We start from the raw sequence: 14,838 nt of genomic DNA on the forward strand, positions 1-14,838 counted from the left end.
ATTATCATTTAAAATTTCCATTCAGTTAATTTTTAAAGATTAAATTTGATCATCTCGGGGCTTCCCCACAATTTGAATTGCGTTTTCTTCAAACGCTTAGCTAAAAAGTTCAGTGTTTATTGTTATGCATGGTGGAAAATTAGAGTGTACAATAATTTCTCGAAAAATTAGCTTTATTTTAAAATAAAAAAATACTATTTTTTGTAATTTTTCTTAAAAATAAAACGACATTAAATTACAAAAATTTTAGATTTTTTTTACCCCAAAATAAAGCTAATTTTTGAGAAATTATTCATTATTATTCTTCACTATCATCTGCACCATAAATAACAATAAACACTGAAACTTTTAGCCTGCATTTAAATAAGAATAAATTTTGAGACACCCTGTATAAGTCAGTGAAAAAAAATCCTGTTGCAGTAACTTTGCTAAAAAAAAGTAGATGATGTAAGGACAAAACATAAAAACGAAATTTATTGAAATTATTTATTGAAACATGCCATAAAACATTACAACAATGAAGAGATATGCCGTATGTATATTGTAATTGTTTGAAATTAGACAACAAATAGGTAAAGTAGGGTAAATTTATTTATTTATTCAATTTTTTAACTCTTCAGTTTGATTAACTGTTACCTAATGAATTAACGTTGCCATACAAGTAAAAATCGCATAAATAAAAACGAAAATTGCAACATTAGATATAATCTTTATCACTTTACAGTTATCCGTTGGAATTTTACGAAATTCTCAATAATTTGAGACTGAGTCGTAATTAGAGTCCAACTTTTTGCTAAATTATCGTCGAATAAATCTTTTATTCGCATTTTACAATGCAACTTTTTGGGTTTAACAATTTTTGAGGTCCGGTTGAACTTTCTCTGAGTGGGCGATAATTTTTATCAAAGATCACAAAGTAAAGAAACATTTTTTAAAAATGGAAATTTAGTGAACAAAGAGAAAAGACGTAAAAAAGACAAAGCGTTGAAAAACAGGCACAATTCTAATAAAATAGTTCATTATAGTTCAAAACTGGGCATAATATTAGTTGTGGATTTAAACATTGTTACTACATTCATTAGAATTAATGTTAAACTGACCGAAAAAAGTTTTAATACATTCATCTTCAATCAATAAAATCCTTAACTTTTTTCGAACACTTATCTGTTCGCCGTTATCTAATAGTTTGAGCGCACATCGTTAGAGGGTGCGACCTATTAGAAGTCCCGACTTCCTAACCGCCTCCCTGACATAAGTATCCCATCAGCCAAATTTTTCCCCACTCTGGTCTCACTTCAAAGCGAATAAATCTTTCGCCTTTTACTAAAGATTTCCGTGGAGTGGGACAATACAAATGAGTCTATGACAATTTTTTGAGGCCCGGTTGGAGTTTCTCCGACTGGGCGATAATTAAACAAAGCATAGAGCCCCCCAACCATTACTCAAACTTCAAATTGACTCAAAATTTTGAGTGGAGGATGACTCACATCGTCATTGAGGTAGTCGAACCCGTGACATTGCCCGTGGTGCCCTCTACAGTCACCTGCCTCCTCCTCAACTTCCACACCTGTCCGTCGATGGCGCTGCCTCACCTGGGCGCAAGCAATTAAAGTAACAGAAACTTGACCATTTGGTGATAGTTGAGTGCGGCGGAACGTTAGTACCGGGACCTGATGAGGTGTTAGTGTCGCGTTGTGTGTCCTCTTCAAATTACCCAACATTATGTTAAGGATTACATTGTAAAACCCAGGTAAAGTCCCAACTTCTTTCCACGTCGCGCTTCTTTACGGCCAGAGGCATCTTCACGCTCTACCATCCTCCGGAAAGAAGTCGAGGAAAGCGAGTTCGCGATGGAAATCCGATGGCTTAGGGATTGGGAACAGGTGTCGGCTCAGATAACAAGTTTTTTATGATGAGATGTTAGACATTCTTCGGATTTACCGGTACTTTGCCTTAAGTCCACACACATTCCGCTATTCTCTTCTTGGACGCCGTGTCTTGTAAATACTGTTATCTATATGGTTTATCATTGTTTAATGCAAACAATTACTGTATGTACAGTAAGCTGTTTTGTAAGCGGTCACGTGGACGGGGCAGATCCGGGTAATTTGGGCAAGGAATTTGCCGGGGTTCGATACGCCTACTTTACCTAGCGTGAGCCACAGGTAATTTACCTGAACCCACTGTTGCCATTCCAGTCAAATTTCTGCTAAATAAACGCCAATAGGACATTAATCGCTTCGCGGAGATAATTACCATCGAAATTGTTTGTATTAACACCGTGACAATCATTGGCACAACAATGGCTTTTATTAGTACCATTCTTCGTGGTACTTCATTTTTTAGTGCTTCCTTACGTGTTTTTCCAGTTTAGATTAAATAATAAGAAAGGATGGATTAAATTTAACCCAAACAATAAAAGTACAAAACAAAATAAAAAATAAAAACACATTGGTACTACTTTAAGACAAAATAAACAAGAAATGAGAAAACTCATTACGGTGTACACTCACCATCAAAAGAAATGGCGAAGGTGTGGCCTTGCATCTTAAACCGTGTGTTAAAAAAGGACTATTTCATTTTTTCCCTGTACTGGGACTATAATAACAAATAATAAAAAATGTAGATTACTTGACAAGGGTCAAAGTAATCGCGAATTGAATTTGAGTAAATAAATCTGGATCTAGCGATATTTTTTTATGTATTTTTTGCACAAAACAATGTTAAAATATCGTTTTACAATGTGGATAGAAATAGTTTTTTTGGGTGTTAGTTATAGTAGTTATTATATTCAAAAATGGTTGTTCATCAAGTCACCTATGAAATTTGAGCGTAATGTGCCGCTTAATTTAAATTTTGAATGCCGTATCCAAGTGACAGCTCCGTCAAAATGATCCAAAAAGGCTTCGAATCCTAAAACGAAAGAATACACAACAACAAAAAACACCGAAATAAAAAAAAATAAAAAAAGTTATGAGTCCTAATGACCGTGGACAACGGATACAATTTCTTCAAAAAATTTTTTATCAATTTCTGGCGTTTTTGGCAGTATAGATAATTATAATATAATGATAGATTAGTAATAAATGAATGAATTAATATTATCTAATTTTGGGAAATAATTTGTATAATTATTATTACAGTACTTAACTTCTTCAAAAATATGTAACGGCATTACTGATTAAAGGCTAGGCATTTATTGGAATTAGAAAAAATATACCCTTATAAGAAATTGTAAAAGTGCACAGAAAACACCAAAAAATATAATACAAGAAACAAAAAAAAGATTTATTTTAATACCTATTTTCCTATTGATTTCTTCATTTTATTGTGTCAGTTAATTATTGACTTTTAATTAAATGTTAAAAAAACAAAAGAAGGCTGTGGAATTTCTTTTGACATACCTATCCCATCCAAAGCACCAGCGCATTTTTAAAAAAGAAACAGGTCATAGTAGGCAGCTGTCACTTTTCCACGGGTGGGCTGATCTTATTATGATAATTTCTGACAGTTACGAAAAACAGAACTTGGATAATTGATAATGTGAACGAATTTTTGTATTTAAAATCATTCTCGTGTCGTTTATTAAATTGAAACGGAATGTAGCAGAAGATATTTCTGTTATTTGCCGGTGACAATCTAATTAAGTTAATCAGCTCATAGCTAACTGAGACTATACCTACCGTGCCTATAAATTAATTGCAGAAGATTTTTAAAGTTCCCGACTTTCACAATACTTCTAGAATGTCACAATTTGCGCTTATCAACAGCCACGAGACACAAGCTCCATTGATACAAACAAATATAAATAAAGTGTATAGAAAGTCCGTTTTACATTGCAAATTTAAATTATTATTGGAGTTGATAAATTTTCTTATAATCTACTAGACACGAGATTTCTCTCTTATTCTATAAGTAGGATATTGTAGTCTGTGATTTCCTTGACAAAAAATGGAACCATATCGCCACCTGACGAAACATCGTAATAAATGTAACGTTATTGTTGTAAACTTGTAAATTAACTGTAAAGTTTTAATGATGAAATGAGACACCTCTGATAAGAAAATGGTAAATTGGTTTAAAAACTTAACACTTCAACAGCATTTTTGCCATTCCTTGACCGTCACCATGACAAGAAATAAATTTTTATAGACACAGTTAATTAAGCGTCACTCGTCAATACGCTTTATTAGTTGGCTGTGTTAATTTGACATTTAAAGGTCACCGCGACTTGATGCATTTCTTATTTTAGGAAAATTCTCTCATCGCTGGGGAAAACATGCACGAAATTGTTGTTTGATTTGAATAAAAGTGGAGAAAGTGTCAAAATTTTGCAATTTGTGTGAATTACAATCCTTTCGAATGTAAATTTCGACCCATTTTGAACCTTTCTTTTTGACACTCTCTGTATAAATCGCCAACTTTGCAGACGAAATTTCCCAACTGCATTGCGAATTTTCGCGGAAGCCATATGCCAGCGAACGCACTATATACAGAGTGGTGCTGGATGACCGTTATGATTCGACTTTCGTCAATTGTTCATTTGTGACCTTAATTTAATTATGTCGATGTTAATCGAAAACGGTGTCTAAACCGCTCATCTCTCACGCTGTCCAAAATTAACAATGAAACCGAAACACACTACTCCAGATTGTACCTTACGTAAACATTACACGTTTTCCATATCTAAGCATTTTTTAATGAATGGAACAATGAGAATTTTCCTTTTTTTCGCGAGAGATGAGCCATTGTATGCAATGAAATGTGGATCAGTGTACAGTGTGTTAAAGTAGAAAGTAGAAAAAAGTAGGCGTGGAGATGCCGCGTGGCTTGCTTGATCTTTCGCGATGTATAGCCGTCTAGATCAAAGGTCGTAGACTCGGCAACCTTGACATTGTACGCTATGTTTCTTCATAAAAGAATAATGTACAAGATGAGTCAGCTTTCGGACTATTTATTTACAAATAAATCGGAAAAAAATCGTTCGTAATCAAAAATGCCCCTAATTTTGCCTTGACGCAAGTGGTGGCCTCAATCATCTTTGATGTGAAATATGAGTATGAATGGAGCCATTACCTTCTAATCAACTTTCACTCGAGGTTTACCTAAATTTGATAAAAATAATTGCAGGGGGCTTGAGGTCGTTGCCAATTGTGGGCGTTTCAAGGCCAAATTTGCAATTTAATCGATATTTGTTGACTTATATTATGTCATATGTCTATTCCCTGAATAAAAATTTTGAATCAAAAGTATTTTTTACTTAATTTAAATCGCTTATCGCTGAATCACCCTGTACATGACCATAAATAATCGTGAGCAATCGATTACGTCTACCACATTTACACAAGCTTCTCAGTATGAAAAAACTTGAGGACAAATAAATAAAGAGTGAACATTAGACAAAAAACAAGTGAAAGAATCTACTATTGTTAGAAAACCGAACAAAACGTGGCCTTCACAGCGCCAAGTAGGCGTAAAAACGGTACATTTCTACCAAACCGAATTACTCAAAAACAAAAAGCCCTAATGGTGGCTTTATCTCCCTGTTATTTCCGCCAAATGCAATTTTCTTGTCGAAGGATGAGCCAAGGTTGACAAATTACAATATTGTAGTTGGATGTAATTTTGCAAAAAACACGCGATTCGCTCCATTTTCCGCCACTTTTCCCATCGAGAAACCGAAAGTCGCGTTTGCAACAATGCACCAGTCGAAAGCCTTGGATTATGGACACAAAAGCCGGTTTTGCAAAATGTCGTAACGATAATTCAACTATTAATTGACTTTCTTGCGCTATCGACCGTTCGTCAATCGATCAAAATCGCTAAAATGTGCCTCTTATCACACGATGAATTCAATTAAATTAACAAAAGGTTTCGTTGCAGGAACATTGATGCGTCGCCACCATGGTTATAGTGACACGGGTAAGTGGTTTCGTTTTATTAATAATAATTATTGTTTTTACTGGAGTTTCTCTCCTGGCGAAAGTCGCGATGACTCGTCTAGACTTGGCGTTTATCGGCCATTGATACCCCGATTAAAGGGGCGAAAACCTCCGGAAGTGCCACAAAGAGACAAAAGTTTCATATAGTACGTATCTCCCCGATACCACGACCATCAAACCATGAAGACTCACTTCCTGTATCCGATTTCCTCTCTTGTATTGTTTGCATAATTTAGAGAGTGACCGATGGGCCGCTGTGGCCTAGATTGGGGTCACTTTTTTGCAAAAACCGCACTGTCAAGGTTGGGCAATCGCAAACAAGGATTTGATTTGTTTGGACACACTTCTCGATTGGATTGAGACGTCGGGCACACAGTGGCGGGCTCAAAATTTATTAGGAAATGATATTTAAACCGGACCTAAAGGCGGAACTCGAGGAAAAGCATTATTATTCAGACGGAGCCATAAAATTTTGAAAATTTACGAGTGTGGTGATGTCTGTAAAATTAATTTATGGCTGACTATGACAGCATTATTGTGTTGCGTTACAGTGTCGAACACACCTAATGATTAACGGGTTTTATCATGTCAACAATGCTTGGATCTTCAAATTGTTTAAATTTTTAGATAAGCCTCCGATAAATCTACTCGTAATCTCACTGTAATTCTAAAAATAAAACGTATTCTAAGTAAAATAAAACACAAATGACAAATTAAAGAGTTTTATTTATCAGGGAGTGTTAAAAACTAAAGGAAGAACCGTGTGATTACGTTCAAGTCCCGACTTGTCCCTAATTTGGCGTTCAAACACGCCACTGGCGAACCCGTGACGTTGCAATTCCGCTTTGCTCAATCAAGTTTCTTTGTTCATTGAAGTGAAGAATGGTCATTGCAGCTGTTTTCTTAACCAACTTTCAATTCTTCCGGTCCTTGAAACTCTTCAAGAAGAGTCGAAACGGGCACACTTACGTGCTCCTCATACCAACAGCACGAACGGTTTTGCGCCGTTTTTCTGACCCCTTGGCACATTTCTCAAATATTTTTCGATAAGAGCCAACTTCCGCGCCATTAATCACTCGTGGCACGGAGGAAATGCATTGATTATCATCACCAGAGATGAAACTGGTGCAGGTGACCGTTAGGAAATTGTCAATTTTCGAATTCGGTACGAGTTATTGAACCTGAGAGGTCACCGAGGTTCTCACAGCGAGGCACCGAATTTATTAATCATTAAGTCTCTATCTAATGGTTTTTATTAAATCCCAGCCCAGCAATTACGTGGAACGTGCAGCAAGCCTGCAATTAATTTAATCACGTTGAACAGGTGTGTGAATTGTGATTCTAGGGTGATTACATCTGGATCGAGCCCATTTCTGGAAATGAATTCGACGTGGCCATCGGTGCCAAGGTGGTCTCCGCCGAGGGGCGAAGGATCGCCGTCCGGGACGATGACGGGGAGGAGCACTGGCTGTCTCCAGATCGCCGAATTAAGGCAATGCACGCAACGTCCATCCACGGGGTCGAAGACATGATCGGGCTGGGCGACCTCCACGAGGCCGGGATTCTCAGGAACTTGCATATCAGATACAACGAAAATCTCATTTATGTAAGCCTCCCAAAAAACGAGAAATAGCCGGAAAAAACTATTTTTCCAGACTTACACTGGCTCGATTCTGGTCGCCGTCAACCCGTACCAAGTCCTCCCCATTTACACCGCCGAACAGATAAAACTGTACAAGGAGCGCAAAATCGGGGAACTACCCCCACATATTTTCGCCATCGGTGATAACTGCTACGGGAACATGCGGCGTTATGGCCAGGACCAGTGCGTGGTCATTTCTGGGGAGTCAGGGGCCGGTAAAACAGAGAGCACGAAGTTGATTCTCCAGTACTTGGCGGCTATCAGCGGCAAACATTCCTGGATTGAGCAACAAATCCTGGAAGCTAACCCCATTTTGGAAGCTTTCGGTAACGCGAAGACAGTCCGGAACGACAACAGCTCAAGATTCGGCAAATACATTGATATTCATTTCAACAGTAGCGGGGTTATTGAAGGTGCCAAAATCGAGCAGTACTTGCTCGAGAAAAGCCGGATTGTGTCCCAGAATCCGGACGAGAGGAACTACCACGTTTTCTATTGCCTGTTGGCCGGGCTGGGCAAGGAGGAGAAGAAGAAACTCGAATTGGGCGATGCTAGTCAATTTAGATATCTCACGGGGGTACGCACTTATTGTTTTGTGTTTATTTATTTATTATTAATTTTTTAGGGCGGTTGTATAACGTGCGAGGGCCGGGACGACGCTGCCGAGTTCGCCGACATCCGCAGCGCCATGAAAGTGCTCCTCTTCTCCGACCCGGAGATCTGGGAAATAATGAAACTCCTAGCCGCACTCCTCCACATTGGCAACATTAAATACAAAGCCACGGTGGTGGACAACTTGGACGCGACGGAAATCCCGGACCCGACCAACGTCCACCGCGTTGCCCACCTGCTGGGGGTGCCCCCACAGCCGCTCATCGACGCCCTCACCAGGAAAACGCTCTTCGCCCACGGGGAAACCGTAGTCTCGACCTTATCCCGCGAGCAGAGCGTCGACGTCCGCGACGCCTTCGTTAAAGGCATCTACGGGCGGCTCTTCGTCCACATAGTCAAAAAAATCAACAGTGCAATATACAGGCCGAAGGAACGGCAGAGGAGTTCGATCGGTGTTTTAGACATTTTCGGGTTTGAGAATTTTAATCATAATAGTTTCGAACAGTTTTGTATCAATTTCGCGAACGAGAATCTCCAGCAGTTTTTCGTCAGGCATATCTTTAAATTGGAGCAGGAGGAGTACAACAACGAGGGGATCAACTGGCAACATATCGAATTCGTGGACAATCAGGACTCGCTGGACTTGATTGCGGTCAAACAACTCAATATCATGGCGCTGATCGATGAAGAGAGCAAGTTCCCGAAAGGCACTGACCAGACCATGCTGGCCAAGTTGCACAAAACACACGGAACGCACCGAAACTACCTCAAACCGAAATCGGACATCAACACAAGCTTCGGTTTGAACCACTTCGCCGGGATCGTCTTCTACGACACGCGGAGTTTCCTGGAGAAGAACCGGGACACCTTCAGTGCCGACCTGCTCCAGCTAGTGGCAATCTCTAACAATAAATTCCTGCAACAAATATTCGCCGACGACATTGGCATGGGGTCGGAGACCAGGAAAAGAACCCCGACACTCTCAACCCAATTCAAGAAAAGTCTCGACTCACTTATGCGAACCTTATCCAACTGCCAACCGTTTTTCATACGGTGTATCAAACCAAACGAATTTAAAAAACCCATGATGTTCGACCGCAATTTGTGCTGTCGCCAGTTACGCTACTCCGGCATGATGGAAACAATCCGGATACGAAGAGCCGGCTATCCGATCCGGCACAGCTTCAGCGAGTTTGTCGAACGATACAGGTTTCTAATCTCGGGGATTCCCCCGGCCCATCGAACCGACTGCCGGGCCGCCACTGCCAAAATATGCGCCGCGGTTTTGGGCCGTTCGGACTACCAGCTCGGCCACACGAAAGTGTTTCTCAAGGACGCCCACGATTTATTTTTGGAGCAGGAACGCGATAGAGTCCTTACGAAAAAAATCCTGATTTTGCAACGCTCAATCCGGGGCTGGGTCTACCGGAGGCGCTTCCTGCGCCTCAAAGCGGCCACCATGATAATACAAAAGTACTGGAAGGGCTACATCCAGAGACAGAGGTACAAACGGATGCGCGTGGGTTACATGCGACTGCAAGCACTGATCAGGGCTCGGGTGCTTTCGCACCGCTTCCAGCATTTGCGGGGTCACATTGTGGGGCTGCAAGCCCACGCTCGGGGCTATCTCGTGCGGCGGGAATACGGCCACAAAATGTGGGCCATCATTAAAATACAGTCACACGTGCGCCGAATGATAGCCCAGCGCAAGTTCAAGAAAATCAAATTTGAGAGGCGAAGCCACGTTGAGGCTTTAAGATTGAAGAAAAAGGAAGAACGCGAGTTGAAAGATGCCGGGAATAAAAGAGCGAAAGAGATAGCCGAGCAAAACTACCGCGAGCGAATGTACGAACTGGAGAGGAAAGAAATGGAGTTGGAGATGGAGGAGCGACGACGTGTTGAAGTCAAGAAGAATTTAATCAACGACGCGGCCCGAAAAGCCGACGAGCCCGTTGATGACTCGAAGCTAGTCGAAGCCATGTTTGACTTCCTCCCGGACAGTTCCAGCGAGGCCCCAACTCCGGGCCGCGAGACCTCGGTTTTCAATGACTTGCCCTCCCAGCCTGCGGAGTCCGAGATCATAAGCCCCATGCAGACACAGTCGGAAGATGAGGAGGATTTGTCCGAATTCAAGTTCCAAAAATTCGCTGCGACCTACTTCCAAGGCAACGTGGGTCACCAATACTCGCGCAAGCCGCTGAAACACCCACTTTTGCCTTTGCACACGCAAGGAGACCAACTCGCCGCGCAGGCGCTCTGGGTCACGATCCTCCGCTTCACCGGGGATTTACCCGAGCCCAGGTACCACACCATGGACCGCGACAACACCTCCGTAATGTCCAAAGTGACGGCCACTTTAGGCCGCAATTTCATCCGAAGCAAGGAGTTTCAAGAGGCGCAAATGATGGGGCTGGACCCGGATTCGTTCATGAAGCAGAAACCACGCTCGATTCGGAATAAACTAGTCTCGCTGACTTTGAAACGGAAGAATAAACTAGGGGAGGATGTGAGGCGGAAGCTGCAAGATGAGGAATATACAGCTGACAGCTACCAGTCATGGCTTGAGTCACGCCCGACCTCAAATTTGGAAAAATTACACTTTATAATCGGGCATGGAATTTTGCGAGCCGAACTACGGGACGAAATTTATTGCCAAATCTGCAAACAATTGACCAATAACCCGTCGAAATCGTCACACGCCAGAGGCTGGATCCTGCTCTCCCTCTGTGTGGGTTGTTTCGCTCCTTCGGAGAAATTTGTCAATTATTTGCGGGCGTTTATACGGGAGGGCCCCCCAGGCTACGCCCCGTATTGCGAGGACCGCCTCAAACGCACGTTTAATAACGGTACGCGGAACCAGCCCCCAAGTTGGCTCGAGTTGCAAGCGACCAAGTCCAAGAAACCTATCATGTTGCCCATTACTTTCATGGATGGTAATACTAAGACTCTGTTGGCCGATTCCGCGACCACAGCTCGTGAATTATGCAACCAATTGTCGGACAAAATCGGGCTAAAGGACCAATTCGGGTTCTCCCTCTACATCGCGCTGTTTGATAAAGTGTCCTCGTTGGGCAGTGGCGGCGATCATGTCATGGACGCCATCTCCCAGTGCGAGCAATACGCCAAGGAACAGGGGGCGCAAGAGAGGAACGCCCCTTGGAGGCTGTTCTTCCGGAAGGAGATTTTCGCCCCATGGCATGAACCAACCGAAGATCAAGTCGCGACCAACTTGATTTATCAGCAGGTGGTGCGCGGGGTGAAGTTTGGGGAGTATCGGTGTGATAAGGAGGAGGATTTGGCCATGATAGCCGCCCAGCAGTATTATATTGAGTTTAACACGGATCTGAACGTTGACCGGTTGTTGACTTTGTTGCCCAACTACATCCCCGATTATTGCTTGACGGGGGTGGAGAAGGCGGTGGATCGGTGGGCGGCGCTTGTCGTCCAAGCCTACAAAAAGAGTTACTACGTCAAGGAAAAAGCGGCGATTTTGCGAGTCAAAGAGGACGTGGTCAGTTATGCCAAGTTCAAGTGGCCTTTGCTCTTCTCACGGTTCTACGAGGCGTACCGTAACTCCGGCCCAAACCTCCCCAAGAACGACGTCATAATTGCGGTCAACTGGACCGGAGTTTACGTGGTGGACGACCAGGAGCAGGTCCTCCTGGAGTTATCCTTCCCGGAAATCACCACCGTCTCCAGTCAAAAAACCAACAAGGTTTTCACCCAAACGTTCAGTCTGAGCACAGTCAGGGGCGAGGAATTCACATTCCAGAGCCCCAACGCCGAAGACATCCGTGACTTGGTGGTCTACTTCCTCGAAGGTTTGAAAAAACGCTCGAAATTCGTGATTGCGCTCCAGGACTACAAAGCCCCAGGCGAAGGCTCAAGTTTCCTAACATTTCTCAAAGGCGATCTAATCGTCCTTGAGGAGGACAGTACCGGAGAAACGGTCCTGAACTCCGGGTGGTGCGTAGGGCGGTGCGAACGCACGATGGAAAAGGGGGATTTCCCGGCAGAGACGGTTTACGTCCTCCCGTGCATGTCCAAACCCCCGGCCGATATCCTCCAATTGTTTTCGATCGAGGGGGCGGAGCATGGGCGGAGACTCAGCCAGCAGTACTCAATGAACGGGACGGATTCGCGCGATCGGCCACACACTCTCGCTGAATACGCAATCGATCATTTCCGCCCACCAATCAAACGCACCATGTCCAAGGCGTTAACTCTGACGTCGGCACGACGGGGCGTCGACGACTTGTGGCGACACTCACGCGAGCCAATCAAACAACCGCTCCTCAAAAAACTGTTAATGAAGGAGGAGCTTGCCGAAGAGGCGTGTTTTGCCTTCAGCGCCATTCTAAAATACATGGGGGATTTACCCTCGAAACGGCCAAGGCTTGGCAATGAATACACCGACCATATTTTTGACGGACCCCTCAAACACGAAATTCTAAGAGATGAGATTTATTGCCAGATTATGAAACAATTGACGGATAATAGAAATAGATTATCGGAGGAGCGGGGGTGGGAGTTGATGTGGCTGGCGACTGGTTTGTTCACGTGTTCGCAAAGTTTGCAAAAGGAATTGACTATGTTTTTGCGGAGTCGGAGACACCCCATCTCGCAGGATTCCCTCCAAAGGCTCCAAAAAACTTTAAGGAACGGCCAGCGGAAATATCCCCCACACCAGGTCGAAGTCGAGGCTATCCAGCACAAAACCACGCAAATTTTCCATAAGGTGTACTTCCCCGACGACACGGACGAAGCCTTCGAGGTGGACTCGAGCACTCGGGCGAAGGATTTCTGCCAGAACATCAGCCAAAGACTCAATTTGCGCTCAAGTGAGGGCTTCAGTCTCTTCGTCAAGATCGCCGATAAGGTGATAAGCGTCCCCGAGGGCGACTTTTTCTTCGATTTCGTCCGCCATTTGACCGACTGGATCCGCAAAGCTCGGCCAACCCGCGACGGAATCACTCCCCAATTCTCGTACCAAGTCTTCTTCATGAAGAAACTGTGGACGAACACGGTGCCCGGCAAAGACAAGAACGCCGATTTAATCTTCCACTTCCATCAGGAGCTGCCGAAGTTGATAAGAGGTTACCACAAGTGCACGAAAGAGGAGGCTGCCAAGCTGGCAGCGCTGGTGTACAGGGTCCGGTTTGGCGAGAGCAAGCAGGAGTTGCAAGCGATACCGTAAGTCACACGTTATGCGCACCTAGACCTAGCTAATTCCTCGATTCGTAGGCAAATGTTGCGCGAGCTGATCCCTGCAGATTTAGTCAAAGTGCAGAGCGCAAACGACTGGAAGAGAGCGATTGTCGCTGCCTACAATCAAGACGCTGGGATGAGTCCTGAAGATGCCAAAATCACGTTTTTGAAGATCGTGTATAGATGGCCCACTTTCGGTTCGGCCTTTTTCGAAGTCAAGCAAACCACTGATCCGAATTATCCCGAAATGCTGCTGATTGCGATTAACAAGCACGGCGTTAGCTTGATCCATCCCAATACGAAGGTGGGTGAATTACTGGTTGCCTACCCTAGTTTTTTTTGCATTGGCTTTTAATTAATTCATTAATCATTTTAGGAAATCCTTGTCACCCACCCCTTCACGCGGATATCCAACTGGTCGTCGGGCAACACTTACTTCCACATGACCATCGGTAACCTCGTCAGGGGCTCGAAACTCCTCTGTGAAACCTCCCTTGGCTACAAGATGGACGATCTTTTGACCTCCTATATTTCCCTCATGTTGACAAACATGAGCAAACAGAGAAGTTTAAGAATCAAATGAGACAATTTCCACCTCAGTTGTAAAAACGGGACCGATTTATTAATATACTCGTACAGTAGGAAAAATAATTAAATAAATACCATTGTCCTGAGGTCCCACGTGTATGAATAATCATTTTTAAGAAAATGAGGTTGTCGTGAGAACTGACTTGAATGGATGTGAAATGCGTTAGGCCTTCCTGAATCTCGCTGTGTATATAGTTCTATTTATTTTATCATCGGTTTTTTATTCTGTTGTTAGGGGTTTGAAGAATATGAGATATTATTTAAATAATTTTTATTTCTACAAAATATGCAGCATGTACAGATTGTTTATGTATTATTTTTACGTAGAATAAAACTAATACCAATAAAAATACTTACTCATTACACCTGCCCTGAATTCGTTCTCATGTTTATCCTGTCGATATTTTTTTATTACCTTTTACTTGTCATTTATTCATTGGCAATCTGAGCATACTTAGAATAATTCTAGGTAAAAAACGTAACTTTGGTTTGTCTCTTTACAACGCTCTAGAAATTCGTCCTAAATATCAGTTAAGATACGAATTTTAAAAAAAAATATAGACGATATATAGATACAGTGCACGACAAATGAAGGTAGGTAAATTGTTAGTTGCCTACACAAGACTCCTGTTTTTGCCAACAGTAGTGTTTTGAAATGTGAAACAAGTGTTTTTCATAATTGTGGGAGAGTTGATACGATCTACAAGCAGAAAAAATGCCTCATTTACTGAATGGAAATGTCTAGAAACAGGCGCACAAATGACAAAATCTGCATTTTTTGTTTGATGAGTTTTTTACGGTTCTTTGTGTAAAATATGTTATAAAAATAAAAAAGTAGCATTAGAA

The 14,838-nt window shown here is 42.5% G+C and overlaps 2 protein-coding genes and 1 non-coding gene across 4 annotated transcripts in view; 2 read left to right on the forward strand and 1 right to left on the reverse strand.

Moving 5' to 3' along the window:
• The window catches only part of slmo (slowmo), a 94,646-nt gene that overhangs the window by 4,211 nt on the left and 75,597 nt on the right, over window positions 1-14,838 (reverse strand). The gene's annotated exons all lie outside the window — the stretch shown is intronic.
• Window positions 1,276-14,342, forward strand: ck (crinkled). Of its 2 annotated transcripts, XM_064356866.1 has the most exons (8): window positions 5,679-5,829; window positions 5,884-5,922; window positions 5,987-6,088; window positions 7,288-7,548; window positions 7,598-8,161; window positions 8,210-13,389; window positions 13,441-13,708; window positions 13,781-14,342. In XM_064356866.1, the coding sequence occupies exons 4-8, from the start codon at window positions 7,438-7,440 to the stop codon at window positions 13,985-13,987; spliced, it is 6,330 nt and encodes a 2,109-aa protein (XP_064212936.1). In that variant the 5' UTR covers window positions 5,679-5,829; window positions 5,884-5,922; window positions 5,987-6,088; window positions 7,288-7,437; the 3' UTR covers window positions 13,988-14,342. The 2 variants fall into 2 exon arrangements, with proteins under 2 accessions (XP_008193901.1, XP_064212936.1); XM_008195679.3 differs by lacking the exons at window positions 5,679-5,829; window positions 5,987-6,088 and adding an exon at window positions 1,276-1,750.
• Window positions 1,280-1,401, forward strand: LOC135266427 (U5 spliceosomal RNA). The gene has a single exon (XR_010334488.1). It is a non-coding gene; the product is annotated as a U5 spliceosomal RNA (small nuclear RNA).

This window comes from Tribolium castaneum, chromosome 5 (assembly GCF_031307605.1).
Source record: "Tribolium castaneum strain GA2 chromosome 5, icTriCast1.1, whole genome shotgun sequence".
NCBI lineage: Eukaryota > Metazoa > Arthropoda > Insecta > Coleoptera > Tenebrionidae > Tribolium > Tribolium castaneum.